Raw genomic sequence first — 14,049 nt, 5'->3', positions numbered from 1 at the left:
GGGCTTATAAATATATATTAAGTAATATTAAAGGAAAATAATACCCGAGGCATAGCAATCTGTTAACAAAACCAACTAATTTTTGCCCCAATTCGTCTTAATACATTTTGTATTTGGCTAACGTAAATAAACCTCTGCTACGAAATAAAGGTTTTAAGGAAGGAGGGCTAAATGTTTATTCACCCGTCCTTATTTACAAAAAGAAAAATATTTATTTTAAACTATGTTGATACTATCTCATAAACATCGACGAATGTTCTTGGTCCATGTTGTTTTTATATTTTTTATTGTATCAAAAACACTTTAATTTCAGAACGATTTAAAACATCAAAAAATAAACAGTACATAACAACTATAGAATCAGTACTATTTCAAAAAAACCAAAAGAACATTAGTAATAAATTTAAAACTAGTTTAATAAATTATTAATTCCGTAGAAAAAAAATCTATTAAAATATATTTCGGTTTTGATAATATCACAAAAATTTTAAGTTTAACTCTGCAATAGTATTATTTTTGTAATAACAATTTCAATCAAAAAATACGATACCGGCATGTTGAAAATTGTCTACTTAAATGAGAAAGCTTTTATATATTATATATCACTATATGTTTGTCTCGTTTTAGAGATATGTATACTATTGTGGCTGTGATCGGATTTCCAGATCTCAATTTTAATATAATTTATTAAATATTCATTTTTCACATACAATCAGTTGGTACTTTTATATAATATGGTTTCAAAATGTTATAAGATAGCAGATCTCCAATTTCATAATATTAGGAATTAATTAATGTTACTTATTTCATCATAACTTCAAAATATTATTTCATGTATAAATAGCGGGTCAGAATCGATTGGAGATCTCACTCGATTACAAGTTTCCGTCAAAGACACATCGCACCAAACTACTGTTATATTTATTTTATTGGATCGATTAACCATTGTAGTTATTTGAAATAGTAAATAAAATCTCGTTTCCTCCGTCAACACAAATAACTACTACCGCATCTCATCTGCAATACCTATCCTGTATTGAACCAAAGAATACCACATGTATAAAAAATACTATAGTATTAAATACGTATAATATATAAATGATTTTCTTACCTTGAAAACAGTTCAATGTTGAAGAAAACATATTCGCCAGACGAAACCATATTCAATTCTTCTGCGGCAAGCATAATCTCTCTGACGGTCAAGGGATTTGCGCACACCACCACGACTAAAAAGAAAACATAATATTCCCATATTATTACAACACATCTAATTTACATCACATTCTAATGGTGTCAGTAAAAGGTAAATCATCACTTACAAAGATTATACTAAATCAAAAAAATTACACTGCAGTTGGTGTTGGATAACAAAATATTGTTTTATATTATTAATTGTCAAGAGTTTATTAATTCTATATTCATATATGTCAGCATATTTGATTGTAAGCCATTTCGTGTGAATAAGATTTTATAAAATAGTGATATTAACATTAATTATAGGTATAGGTAAATAAAATTCAACAATATTTTTTTTTAAATAATGGGAGGTGCTGAGAATTCAATGTTTATATTATATATTTTGAAAAATTACTTAAGAGCACATTTCCATATTCTTATTCATGCATATGCATTTTATTTTAAAGATTGAATTATATCCAATGGCCATGGTACATGTATAAAATATTATTTTCATAGAAACGCACATATACGTTTTGAATAATGAAACCTGACTCATCTTTAAGTTAACACTATAATAATAATAATAATTAATATAATAATAATAATAAACATAACAAATCATCAATTGTCTCTTTATCCATTGAATTGGTATCAGTTTAGAAGAAAATATGTTTATGGAATAATTGCGCTGTCATCAGGGATTAAACAATTACATGACGTGTTATATATGATTAGAAAGTAAAAGCATAGCAATTTTCAGATCACCATATATACAAAGTTATATAATGTAACTGCTTCACCTATATGAAAAGATAGAACCATTTATTCCCTATACCTGAGTATTTTCCATGGATATAGTATTAAAATAATTATTATTTTTATAGCAATGTCCATATACTCGTATATTATTTGAATCTAACATATATTTGATTAAATACCAAAAATTATTAATATACTTACATAAAAAAAATGTCGTATATATTTTTCTACGATTTTATAGTCAATTTACTCAACTTGGCCACTAGTGCACTACTTTAAAAAAATATATCGTGCTTGATCCTTAAGTTTATAGTAACAAATATAAGAAAATGACTGGTACACAAAGAAATTCTAAGATTCTAATAATAACGAACCAATAAAAAATAAATTGAAAGCGTGAAAATGTTTGCACTGCTGATTATAATTTTGAACTTGGTGCAAAAAAATCACAATAATATAAAAAAAATATTACAAAATGAAGACGGTTTTCTTCGGTATTCTTATTACTTGGACCTAATTTTCCGCTTCAAAATATTATAATAAAAGAAGGGTGAAACTTGTTTTGGTGTCGTCGTCCAATTAAAATGTTTGTGAAGTTCTGACAGGCTTAATGATGTAATTGAAAAAATTACTTTTATAAATAAAGCCATGTCATTTGAAATCGGTTACAATGCAAATTATTAGAAAATATTGTTGGTAGGTCAACAACAACAACAACGGCTACTCTCATTGATAAATGTTTTACGGCAATTGAATTTTTAAGCTCCAGGTGCCCTTCGTACAATTAATATACCTAAAATAATTTGGGCATTCGAAAAGAGCAAGATAATTAATTACGTCTAATGAAAGTCAAATTAAATTATTCTCAGCCGTTATTCTCTCGTTGTTTTGTAATTATGTTGTGATGTTTGAAGTTGTATTTCCGTAAAATTAAACAATTAAAAAACTTATTCATTAAAATTACTACTTTAAAAATTTCAAATAATTATTATATTGATGTTAATGTAATAATATTTTAGATTAACTACACAATTCCATTACTAATTTATTATTGAATTTTGCGATTAAAAATCATTTTAATTCTCATGGTTTTACGTATTATTATCTTTTTAATTTTAGATGTAATTATTTTCTGATAATAATTAGCAATTATATTATTATGGTGATGGTTACGAATTTCTAGTAGATGCTATATATATACATATTTTCACCACCATTTTGGTAAGATATTTAATATCTAGGTACATTTTCTTTGAATATAATACGCCCTACAAGTACTAAAAATAACTATATTGATGATATAAGATATTCATTTTGGTAAATTGATGGCGTGTTTTAATTTATTTTCTTTTGAATTCAGTAAAAAATCTAAATTGATTAGAATTTAAATTCAAAATCGATCAAGTACCTTCAGTCGATAGAATAAGTTTTGATACTTTTTGTAAATTAAAAAAACACAATTAATCATGCTTATTTATTTTACAATGATGTAGTTGACCACGGAGATAGATATAATAAGTCAGTTTTAACAATTATGATGGATATAATATGAATGATAAACATAGGTTCGTAACAGCAAACTGATACTACTTGCTCTCCAAACCCCTCTAGTATAATTAATACTCCCTCGTTGTACAGAGTTCTGACCAGTATTGACTTCCAGGCTGGAGTATTGGACTCTCTTCAAGAGTATATAAGTAAGGGGAAGTTCTACAATATTCTCTTAGATCTATATCCACATACATTTGTTAGATTTCAATGGTCGGAGTATGTAACAAGAGTACCAAACTGCCAGGGAAAATCCTGATAGCAAGTTGTGCGATCGGAGGTTGACTGGCAAACCAAAAAAGTTGGTGGCTAAATGTTTTCAACAAGGATGATAAAGTGGACGGTGTATATACCTTGATAATACTGGCCGAGGATAGGTGTAGTGTATAAAGTTCTTGAAATAGGCTAAGACCCGCCCTGGGTTTTTAAGCTACCGACATAACTGAGTGATGATACTATTATTAATACAACATAACTCTTTTGTTAGTTATATGTGTTATTAATTAACTAAAATATAAATAGAAATAATTACAAGATAAAAAGAACTTTTTATATAGACGTTTTTAAATTTTCTGTTGAATCATATAAACTTGACAATTCTATGTACCTATTAATAAATACTATTTTGTACTTGATAGAAATATCATTTTGATATTTCATATTTATTTCCATAGTAACGTACGTATATATTAATAAGTTTGTTGCTAGGACACCCTTAGCAACCAATAATAGTGTTTTACTTTTTACAAATTTTTTTCCGACATAAATTTCCACACAAAACAGAATTAACTGAAAATGAATTCATTCTGCTTAAAGATGGCTAAAAATATTAAAAGAATGCATTGTTATCGTGTTGTGATATACTCTAAAAGTTTAAAATGTTTAGCTAGTCGGGAGGTTAGTTAAAACAAGATTTTTATTGGACAAACAAGAATATGAGCTAATAAAATAATAAATATGTGGTAAAATCAGCCGAATCCATAATTATTTTTATTTGGTTTTTACCATAAAATTGCATGCTTATCAGTGTATTATTACATATAGATCAATGACTCATGCAATCTTATTTAATATATATATTAATTACAATGTTATTTCACGAAAAACCTTTGTTCAGTTTTTTCAAAATATGAAACCAAAATAATGATGGAAAATGTTGAACAATACAGCATTTTTTTTAAATGAACTGAAAAAAGCGAAACCATAGTCGAGCGGAAATTGATCGTAGCGAGCAGTTGATTTGCAAATTGAATTATTATGCCGCTTGAGTTCTTACAATAAAGCAACTGAAGTGAAAAAATCATTTTTCTTCTATCTTTTCAGCTGAAAACACATTTTTGGTATATATTATTGCAAGATCGTGTATCCAACAAAGCGGATAATTGTTATATTAATATTGTTTTCAGTGAATAACGTACAACTGGTTGGACACGTTTTGTTTTACTCATTGATTGTTTTATTTTATTTTTAAAAGCTTATAATATACATTTATTATTATATTAGATTAATTGTCAGGTTAAACAGCATTGTTTAAGTTTATTTAATAAAATATTTTTTTATTTTAGGAGATTTTTTTTTACAAAATACAATCAATTTGCTTGTAAAAAAATCGTACCATATTAGGTATGTAAATCAAATTGTATTCCTTGAGAAAACAGATATTTGCTTAGATTATTATCCAACATATCGATTCATTGGGTTAAAAAAAACTAAAATACATTATATTATATCTGAATAATTGATAAAAAATATACGAATAAGACTTTTCGAAAAAACTTCCATCAAACGTCTCAAAATGTATATAAAATATTTAAATAGAATATCTATTATGCAAAATGCTATTTATATTTTTAATATAATTAGGAGTTTACTAGTCAAATATAAAAAATAAATCCTAGAATAAAATTACATAATATTTTAATTGATTGATAATATAAGTTTTTTTTATATCAATAGTGTTTCATTGTATAGGTTAGGTTTTCCCAAACTTTTTCTGCAATGGAACGCTTTTCAAACCCGAAATTTTAACGGAACACTTATTTTTTAGATTGATTTCTACTAGTTCAAATTTTAAAAAAAATGTTATTAAAACACATTATTTATTTAGTAATTACATATTTTTAAATATACAACTATAATATAATATAAACATAAAAATATGAATAAATAAAGCACTTAGGTAATGACTTTGATAATTTTGAGTCCTTGAATTGCATATTATCTTCTTGATATCAGGCACAATAGTGGTAAGTTGCATTCTAATATCTGGTGTGGCGTCGAGCCTGTTTCTGCACTTTGACTTCGTTGCAGCATAAAAAGAAAATCTCGCTTCGGATAAATAGGTAGTAGAAAACGGAGGTAAAACAATCATGGCCTCCACATCCTGAAGCGGGCCCTCAGGCTAGGATCTCATTAACATTTTTAAAATTTTGTTACAGCTCATTAAATGTATTTTAAACTATTTTTTTTCTATTTTTAATACATCTACTTTCATCATGGAGTTGTCGAGTATCAATACGTAATAATCAAAATTGACATCGTTCAATTATATAATTTAAAATTAAAAAATGTTAATAGTCACGAATTATGGCGACTTTTTTTTAAAGCAAATTTGTGATGTGGGTTTATCTTATTTATCTGAACAACCCGCCACGCCGGGCCCACCCAGAGCCCGTGCCCCCAAGCTAAAGCCCTGTCAGCCCCCCCCCTTGTGGGGGCCATGAAAACAATAATAGCTTGTTTTGAAAAATTGGGTACTCTTCTGACAAACTCGCCCATAAATCATTTGAAGGCTGATCTTCAAATCAGAGTCACTAATAAACTTGCGCTTAAGCCTACTGGTTTAGCTGTCACGGAAAATGGATTCCAAACCCAGGAATCGTCCTTACTGGTTTTCAGATAATATTGCACAAGTATATAAAGCCTTTTCAAATTGTCGCGAAACACCTATTCAGGTTTGGCGGAACACTGGTGTTTCGCGGAACATGGTTTGAGAAACCCTGGACTATAGGTAATATAAAATCGCTCTCTTTCTTTAAAACCTATTTACTTATTAAATAGTGTAAATTATAAATTATATTTTTATGTAATATATAACTTATAAAAAAATCCACAACCTCTTTTCAAAGTTTGATCAGACGTTAAGACTATAAAAATATTCAATAGCCTTAATTCATGTTTCATCGATTTACTTAGATGGTGACTCTTTATATGCGAAAACTTCCTTAGACGTGTGGTGATAATATAGCAGAGCTTTAAGACATTAAACTAATGACACCTGTAACTTAAACATGAATCAAGTTTAAACGAACAGCTTTTACTAAACCAGTATATCCCATTAGTATTTATACTCGACTGATATTATTTGTACTGGTGGTCTCAGTTGGTTAAACCGAAATGTGATTTATATTTGGTTTATTTTAGAATTCTAACATTAGAGTCAGAAAATGTTTCACATAATATATTGGCTCCTAACTAAGTATAATTAAACCTTTTTTGCGCTCAGTCACATATCTTATTCCTCAAGGAAAAATACATTTTTTATCCTAGATAGTATCTTTAATGAATTAACAGGCTTGAGGTTTTTCTCACAATCAGAAAAGCTCTTTTGTTCCTAAAATAATGGTGAATTTCGGCTAAAAACGTGTGAACATTTATTAATAAAATCTCACCCTTAGAGAAATAACTAATTCGTAATACGGGTACAATCTAAGGAAAACGAAAAGTAAGGTGAAATGTGAATGATGAAATAGATATATACTAATCTAATCTAAGTAAGTTATTACGTGATTTTTTAAAGCCAACGTCTCTTGTCATTCGTCAATATCAAGGAATCATTCTCTTTTGAATATTTTTTCTATTTTTATGTTCAATACCTTTGTTAGTACTAAGATACTTTTTTTATTGTACACCCACTAACTTTTTCAATCTCTATATATATAAAAATCTCGTGTCACGATGTTTGTGGTCGCACTCCTCCGAAATGGCTCGCTCGATTTTTATCAATTTTTTAATGTATATTTTTTAAGTATGAGAATAGGTCAATAAGTATATTTTATACCGCTAGGTGATTAGGGTATCTCTATCCAGAAAAAAATTTCTTTTAGTTTTTTGACAATTTTTTTTTTGTATTTTTTTTTATTAATAAGCATTAAAATAACCTATAACCCCAAATTTTTACCCTCCTACTCCCACCCTCCCATTTTTAAATCTTGATTTTATTATTTTTGTATGAACAAATTTAACCGTCGTTCGTATTTCAAACAGAACGAAATTATTTATGTTGTTGAATGACAGATGGCGCTACGTCTGAGAAGAATTCAAGAGAAGCGTCGCGTCATTTTGACATTTCATTCGGCATATCACAACGCAGTGCGTGCAAAATTTTGTACGATTTATTTTAATTTATCTATTTTTGTGTGTGTGTATTACAGTGCATAATGCCAGCAAGACGCAAGGGGGGCCGTTTGGGCCGTCGAACGAATAAAGCAACAAACATGCAAAACAGTCGAGCAGAAAAAACAGACGAACAAATCCAACAAGATAACGTGCGTGTGAGCATGTCGCAGTTGCGTGCATTTCAATCACAAGATGCACGAGCTGAACGAAATCAACAACGACAATTGGAACGGAGCCAAGCGCGCCGGTTCGTAGTTAACAAACGCAAAGCAAATGACGGACAACGCCAACAAGTACATCGAGCATTTACATCCGTTTCGTTCCTTCGTCTCGCATTCGAGTACGAGCCAGATATTGAATATTCCGCTCATCCGAAAGTGCTGATTGGTGATATGGACAAGGAATGTCCCCATTGTCATGCGCTCAAATTCAAACATGAGTCAGCCGGGATGTGTTTCGCATCAGAAAAAGTGCAACTACCAGAAATTGAGATACCACCAGAACCATTGAACGGCTTGCTCATCGGCACGGTTCCAGATTCAAACCTGTTCCTGAAGTCCATTCGCACATTCAATTCATGCTTCCAAATGACTTCGTTCGGAGCAACAGAAATAGTTCACAATACTGCGGCAAATGGTCAACAATTCCATTCTACGTTCAAAATCAAAGGCCAAGTATACCACAAAGTAGGCTCATTGCTGCCAATGCCAAACAAACCACATACATTTTTACAAATCTACTTCATGGGCGGTGAAGATATCAATCATGTAGATGCACGTTGCGGCTACAATAACCTCAATTTGCTTAATGCCAGGCGCATCGTCGGCAAACTGGACGCCCTATTGAATGAGCTCAATGAATTATTGAAATTTTTCAAAGCACACATGCACGAATTGTAAAGTGAGAATCACGCTATTGTCATCAATCCTGATAAAACACCAGCTGGAGAGCACGTGCGTCGATTCAATGCGCCTGTTGTTGACGACATTGCTGAAATCATGGTTGGCGACCGCACGTCGACGCGAGAAATCGTCATTCGAAGGTAATTCATTTATTATGAACATCATTACTCATTTTGAATTGAGAAAATGAATAGTTGGTGTTTTTTTGTTTTTATTTGCGGTCATCGTCTACAGCGCTCCATTCTTCTTTCTGTCATAGATCCCATCCCCACACACTTACGATACATTCGTTATTTTTTATTTAACAACCAAAATATTCACTAGAAATAATTTATATGGCAGAACAACGTTTGCCGGGTCAGCTAGTAATACTATAATATTATGTTTTATACTTTTTCTTTTTTATTTCTAATTCAAGGATAATTTATGTTTTGTTTTGTTAAACATTATATTATTTTGTCCGTGATAGAAGAGAGGAAACTTGGCGAGTCGAGGGTCTCCGGTTCAAATCCCGGTTCTGGCAAAATTTACATATTATTTTTAAATGTGTGTTTGAATCCAGAGTATGGAACTAATAACATAACATCCATTTTTCTAAAAAAAATGATACGAAACCTCTATGGGAGGCAGCAAAGATTCACACCGGATTATAAAGCCAATTAAAAAAATATATCCATTCTGTTTTACTGTTTTATTTTATAAACATATAAATCAATTTAAAAAAATGTATAATTAATTATGACAATATCAAAAAAAAAACCTTTAAAAAATTAAATAGAAAATTCCATCATATTCTTTTCAAAGTAAATTTGAAAATGTTTAAGTTTTACTGACAGTCGCTTGAAAATACTTGAAAGGTAAAACATTAAGGATATTTTTTATTGTGGATACATGAGGCCATAAAAGTTTTATTGCTTTATCAAAAGGATTACAAAAATTTACGATCGCTCCTACCCTATTTTCACTTCACAAGTGGAAAGAAATTCCACTTAAAAATGCTTTTCAATCATTTAATAGAACTCACGTGAAATGAAAATACTCTAGTATTCTATTAAAAATATATTTATTTTAATATTGTTTTGCGAAGAACTCTGTCATATTGCGTTCATAAAAACAATTCCCACCTCTTTAATAAGGGTTTACTGAATAGGTGTTCTTATAATGGCTGTTTGTAAAACACCTCGGTTATTATTTATAGATCATAATATGCACACTAGTTTCAGTCGTAAGTGGTAACTTTGTACAGTATTACTAAATAAACCAGGTGCTATGTGGAGTTGAATATGCGTAATAAGAAGGATGCAGTTTCTTTTTTGATTTAATCATATTTCTGTAAAGTAATTTTTATGTACGTATATAATAAAAACCATAATAATACATTTTAATATTAATAAACTCGGATACTACAGTAATAAAGTAAACTGTATCAAAATGCATTATGGGCATCTGGAAACAATTAGATTAACTAAAAAAACTGTTTTAAAATAAAACAATTTAAAAGGTCATAAATTTATTACTTAATACCTCAACTTAAGTCAAATATGTGTATTTTAATAGTTATTATGCAGTTTGCGTACATAGATAATAAATGTAAAAATAGATCAAAAATACATTTTTATAAAATGTATCATAAATCAACTTATATTTGCTTCAGTTTATTTTGAAAATAAAACTCATTAAGTATACTTCTTTTACGTTTTTAGAGGTTGGGGTTGTAGGCCCTCAATAAGTATAACCCCTGTACCCTTTCAAGTATGGATCCATCCTTTATAAAAGGTTATTTTTTAAATATAGCTTGACATCCGACTACTACAGTAAAAATACCGATGTTTTCTACGTAAGTGTGACAATAATAATAATTTTATAACGACAGTTTATTTCGACAATACCACATACCTGACCATCAATAAAATAGAAACATTACTCAAAATAAAGGTTTAGCTAATTATATATTTTTTATAAATATAAAAAAAAATGTAAAGTTAGCTCAATTACACGTAGAGAGGCAAATTTTCCAGAAAAGTATTACGTACCAACTGAAGTTTTTACAATAATTTTATTCAATTTCGCACCGAGCAGTGGCGCACCCAGGGGGTGGGCCAGGGGGCCCTGGCACCCCCCAAAATAAAAATTATCAGAATGTAATTCACCAGCACATTTATAGAAAAAATTCTTAGATTTTATTTTCTAACACAAAAATTTAGAAAATGTCGGGGTTGTTTAGAAACCCAATTCCTAATGGAACTGTCAAAAAATTCTCGGTGTCCACTCGAATTCCGGACTGGTGTACACCGAGTACAATAGACAAAAGACCGATAAACGAGAAATTAGGCTGTATTGTGTTGAAGAGGTTTGTGTATAAGTTAAATACAACAATACTTTTTTTGTCCATTGTCAATTAATATTTTGGAACCTCAATATTAAAAAATCGACAGTAAAAATTCGGCGAAAAGAACGACTAAAACCACCACAGTCGGCGGTGGTGTAAATCAAAAGAACATTTTTTTCGGTGGAATTTGGCATACATATTGTAGCTCTTGAGTCTTGACCAGTGTTTCTCAAACTTTTTCATACCACGGGCCCCCGAAATTAGAAAATAAAAATTCAAGGCTCACCTCCCCAAAAATTTTAGTCTTTAGTGACCAACAGTCAGTGGCGCACCCAGGGGGGGGGGGGGGCAAGGGGCCCTGGCACCCCCATTTTAAAACATTTTAAACTTTTACCAAACTTTAACAAACCCCCGTTTTAAACATTGTAATTGAAAGCCAATAAACTATACCTTTGGGCTTAGACAAATAGATTTTAATTTCTAACACAAAATTTCGAAATACAAATGTCGGGTTTTTTTAGAAACCCAACCCCTAATGGAACTGTCAAAAAACCACCCGGATTCCACCCGAATTCCGTAGTGGTGTAGGTCATAGCTTGGGAGGGCTGACAGGGCTCTAGCCTGGAGGCCCGGGTTATGGGGGGCCCGGCGTGTCGAGTTGACCAGATAAGTGAGATAAACACACATCATAAATTAACTTTAAAAGTAAAAAAAGTCGCCTGCGGCGCTATTATTCTTCATGGCCATGACCATTTTCAATTACTTATATAATTGTGCAATATATTTTCTGATTATTATGTGTCGATACTCGACAGCTCCATTATTAAAGTAGATGTATTAAAAACCGCCAATAATCCACCGTATAAGTACCCTTAATTTGAACTAAAACACAATTGGGAAAACGTTAATTTAGTGTTTCACACTGACTTTAATCTTAGCGGTAGGTAGGGGGGCCGCCAAATATCCTAGCCTGAGGGCCCGTTTCAGGATGTTAGGACCATGGTGTAGGTACACCGAGTGCAATAGACAAAAGACCGATAAACGAGAAATTAGGCTGTGAAGAAGAAAAAGAGCCTATGGGACTAATTTACATTCTCCTCCTTGCCCCCCCCCCAATATAATATCCTGGGTGCGCCACTGGCACCGAGTGTTGAAATTGAGGCCAAAATGTCACGCAATTTACTCGAGTTCTGTTTTCATCTCGAAAAACATTTGATTATTGCCTATGGTCATCATTATTTATTTTTCTCTCATTTGCTGTATGTTTATTAAAAATTCTTTATGGAAATATTTAGATTGAAAAACACACACAATTTTATTTTTACAATTATTTGCTGGTAGATACGCTACTAGCTAAACAAATATACTAAATATACATTTTACAAATTATTTTCAACTACATATTTAATTTCTATAAGACTTTGTAACATACATAAAAGGAGTCCTAAAATGTTTACTTCTTACTATGTTGTAAACCTTTTTATATTATAACATTTGTTTGCGATTTAGACCAATATTTTAGAATGCTATAGAAAATTTTCACAGTCTTACGTTGTCACTACTGTCAAAAGTATTCCAACTACTTATTTATAAACTATTATTTCCGATGTTGTGTAATTGGTAATTTAAGCAAGTATGATTCATTGTATTACGTCTTTCTTGGATTCATAATATTATTATTACAAAGAGTTTTAATGTCATTATGACTTTGGCAAATAAATATCAAAAAACACGTGAAAAATATACTATAATTGAAATTGAAATTGAAATATACAATAATCTACAGTCGATTCAATAATTAAGCAAGATATACTTTTTTTTTAAATTTAAATATATTAAAGGTGTGGCTGGATATACGAATATTAGTATTCAAACCATTTTGATATGCATTGATATTTATCTGCGTGTTTGTTTTTAAGATGTTATTTATTTTAAAAAGTAACACATATTATGCAGAATAAACTAATAATTATAATGTAAAAATATGGCATGGCGTAAGGCGCGAGATTTGGCGATAAACCGAGAAAAGTGGCGCGAACTTATGCTTACCCTATGCCCCAGTGCTGGAGCATGACAGGATGAAAGAAGAAGAAAGTTATACTAATTATTGAGAATATATAATTATTCTTATAAGAGATACAATATAATTTCAGAAAACAATGCTAAATTGAATTTAGTTTCCAAAATCTGAACTAAGTATCTACAGCAAGTAACGTATATTATCCTTCAGATATCTTTTTGGTATCCAGTATACTAAATACTTTGGTTGTATTACCTTTATAATATGAATGCTTATATTATGCTTTGTGGCAATCATACCACTCAGCAATAAATGAGTGACACACTTTAATATGTATGTTTTATTGTCGAAACAAAACAATAGAGCAAAAATAATAGTCATCATTTCCTTAATCACAACTAGACCAGTTGGGTCTGATATGAATTGTTAATTGCGAAAATATATCTTGTAATGTAAGGACTGCATTTGTATAAATTAGAAAGACAATGTATGAATCTTCACTCACTCACCGAGTCCGTCACACGATGCACTACTATTATCGCGAGTTCTTCGCTCGACATAGTAAACCGTCATTCCACTCGAATCAAGTCACTAATTTCATTAATATAATCAATCTCTTGATCACATCGATCTCACCTGTACATCATTATCCACGATTATAATCTCACTCTGTTATCTTTATTAAAGTGTTATTGTATGCATGTACCGAGAAATAAACACTCTCATACAAATATCCAAGCAATAACGAATATTATCTTATTCGCTTCATCGACTCCCAAATGTATTTTATTAATAATAGTTAATGAAACATTTTTTTATAATGCATTAAGAAAAAAAAATAATTTCTGTTCAAGCCAGAAAGAAATCAAAATATGGGAAGGCCGCCACTCCACTGGATGATGGGGTTATACTAT

General features: G+C 30.4%; 1 protein-coding gene across 4 annotated transcripts in view; it reads right to left on the bottom strand.

Moving 5' to 3' along the window:
• The window catches only part of LOC147065495 (atrial natriuretic peptide receptor 1), a 303,943-nt gene that overhangs the window by 111,170 nt on the left and 178,724 nt on the right, over positions 1–14,049 (bottom strand). For all 4 annotated transcript variants that reach the window (XM_085956505.1, XM_085956506.1, XM_085956507.1 and 1 more), the window contains exon 5: positions 1,112–1,226. In XM_085956505.1, coding sequence (XP_085812631.1) covers positions 1,112–1,226 — 115 coding nt within the window. The remainder of the gene's footprint in view (positions 1–1,111; positions 1,227–14,049) is intronic.

The sequence above is a fragment of the Rhyacophila brunnea genome, unplaced genomic scaffold (genome assembly GCF_057557595.1).
Source record: "Rhyacophila brunnea isolate RB1 unplaced genomic scaffold, BYU_Rbru_1.0 scaffold_6, whole genome shotgun sequence".
NCBI classification, from domain to species: domain Eukaryota; kingdom Metazoa; phylum Arthropoda; class Insecta; order Trichoptera; family Rhyacophilidae; genus Rhyacophila; species Rhyacophila brunnea.
The sequence above is the reverse complement of the archived record's forward strand: the minus strand, read 5'-3'. Positions and strand labels throughout refer to the sequence as shown.